This window comes from Emiliania huxleyi (genome assembly GCF_000372725.1).
Source record: "Emiliania huxleyi CCMP1516 unplaced genomic scaffold EMIHUscaffold_9544, whole genome shotgun sequence".
Lineage (NCBI taxonomy): Eukaryota > Haptophyta > Isochrysidales > Noelaerhabdaceae > Emiliania > Emiliania huxleyi.
Window position 1 is genome coordinate 1 of NW_005194919.1, and position 1,104 is coordinate 1,104.

Below are 1,104 nucleotides of genomic sequence, written 5' to 3' on the forward strand. Positions count from 1 at the left end.
TGCTGCTCGAGCTCGCAGCCGCGCGCGAGGCAGAGCAGCGGGCCGCGCCCAAGCAGGCTGAAGCCGAGCTTTGACTGCACCTTGGCCGACCCGACGTTCTCCGACCAGTAGCCGCTCTCGATGCGCTCGAGGCCGTCCAGCAGCCCACCAAAGGCATGGTCGATCAGCGCGCCCGCCGCCTCCGTCGCCACGCCCAGTCCCCAAGTTTCGGCGCCGAGCCTATGCGAGCGGGGCGAGAGCATGAGACGTCTCTCGGCCTCGACGGGCCGCGAGAGAAGCGAGCGACCAGTAGCCCAGCGTCGCGCTCTCGCCGCTGATGGACTCGAGGCCGACACAGCCGACAACGTGGCCGCCGAGCACGATCGCGTAAATCCTCCCGTCAGCGCGCGAGCAGACCTGGTCCACGAAGAACTCCGCCTCGGCGATGCCGTACGGGTGAGGCACCACACGGCACATGCGCGCGACGCGGAGGTCACCGCAGTGGCTGGCAATCGCGGCAGTGTCAGAGCGTGCGAATGGTCGGAGGAGGAGGCGCGGAGTTGTGATGCTCGAGACGGCGGTGGTAGCCATTACATCCGGAGCGAGAAAAAAGAAAAATTATCTGTAGTGTTAGGGCCGCCGCGGACAGTGGCCACCTCGTAGACAGCGGACAGGTTCGGCACCGGGCACCGCCTCGGTATACAAAATGCGCCTGCGGGCGGACCCTTACAGATCACAGATCACTGCACTCCAAGTGCTCCAAGTGCCATCCCTCTTGCTTTGCCAACAGCACACACCTGAAACCCACACAACTCCCCGACCTCGGATCCCCTTTTAGCTAGTCGGTTAAGACCCTCTTCTGATGGGGGGCAGCGGGTGGGGGAGACCCGTTTACACCAATAGCCCTGAACTGTAGTCTATCCACCCCAGACTCGACACCTACTTTACTACCCCGCGCCAACGAGATACCGAATTGCCGAGGTTGTCCTATTAGGCGTTCCCGGAGAACGCCGACCTGGTTGGGGTCGTACGGGCGACGCTCCACATGCGTTGCTCCGCCCCCGAGTGCGACGTTCTCGCACGGCTCTGTGTCGTGCGGGCGCCGCGTGGGCTCGGGCTTCTTTC

The 1,104-nt window shown here is 64.2% G+C and overlaps 1 protein-coding gene across 1 annotated transcript; it reads right to left on the reverse strand.

The window, feature by feature from the left end:
- Positions 1-80: 80 nt before the first annotated feature.
- EMIHUDRAFT_125393 (hypothetical protein) lies at positions 81-570 on the reverse strand (the record flags this gene model as incomplete). Its single annotated transcript, XM_005756680.1, has 2 exons — positions 81-219; positions 287-570. Coding segments are annotated over 2 exons (423 nt in total), but the record flags the coding sequence as incomplete, so codon positions are not given.
- Between the last annotated feature and the right edge of the window lie 534 nt (positions 571-1,104).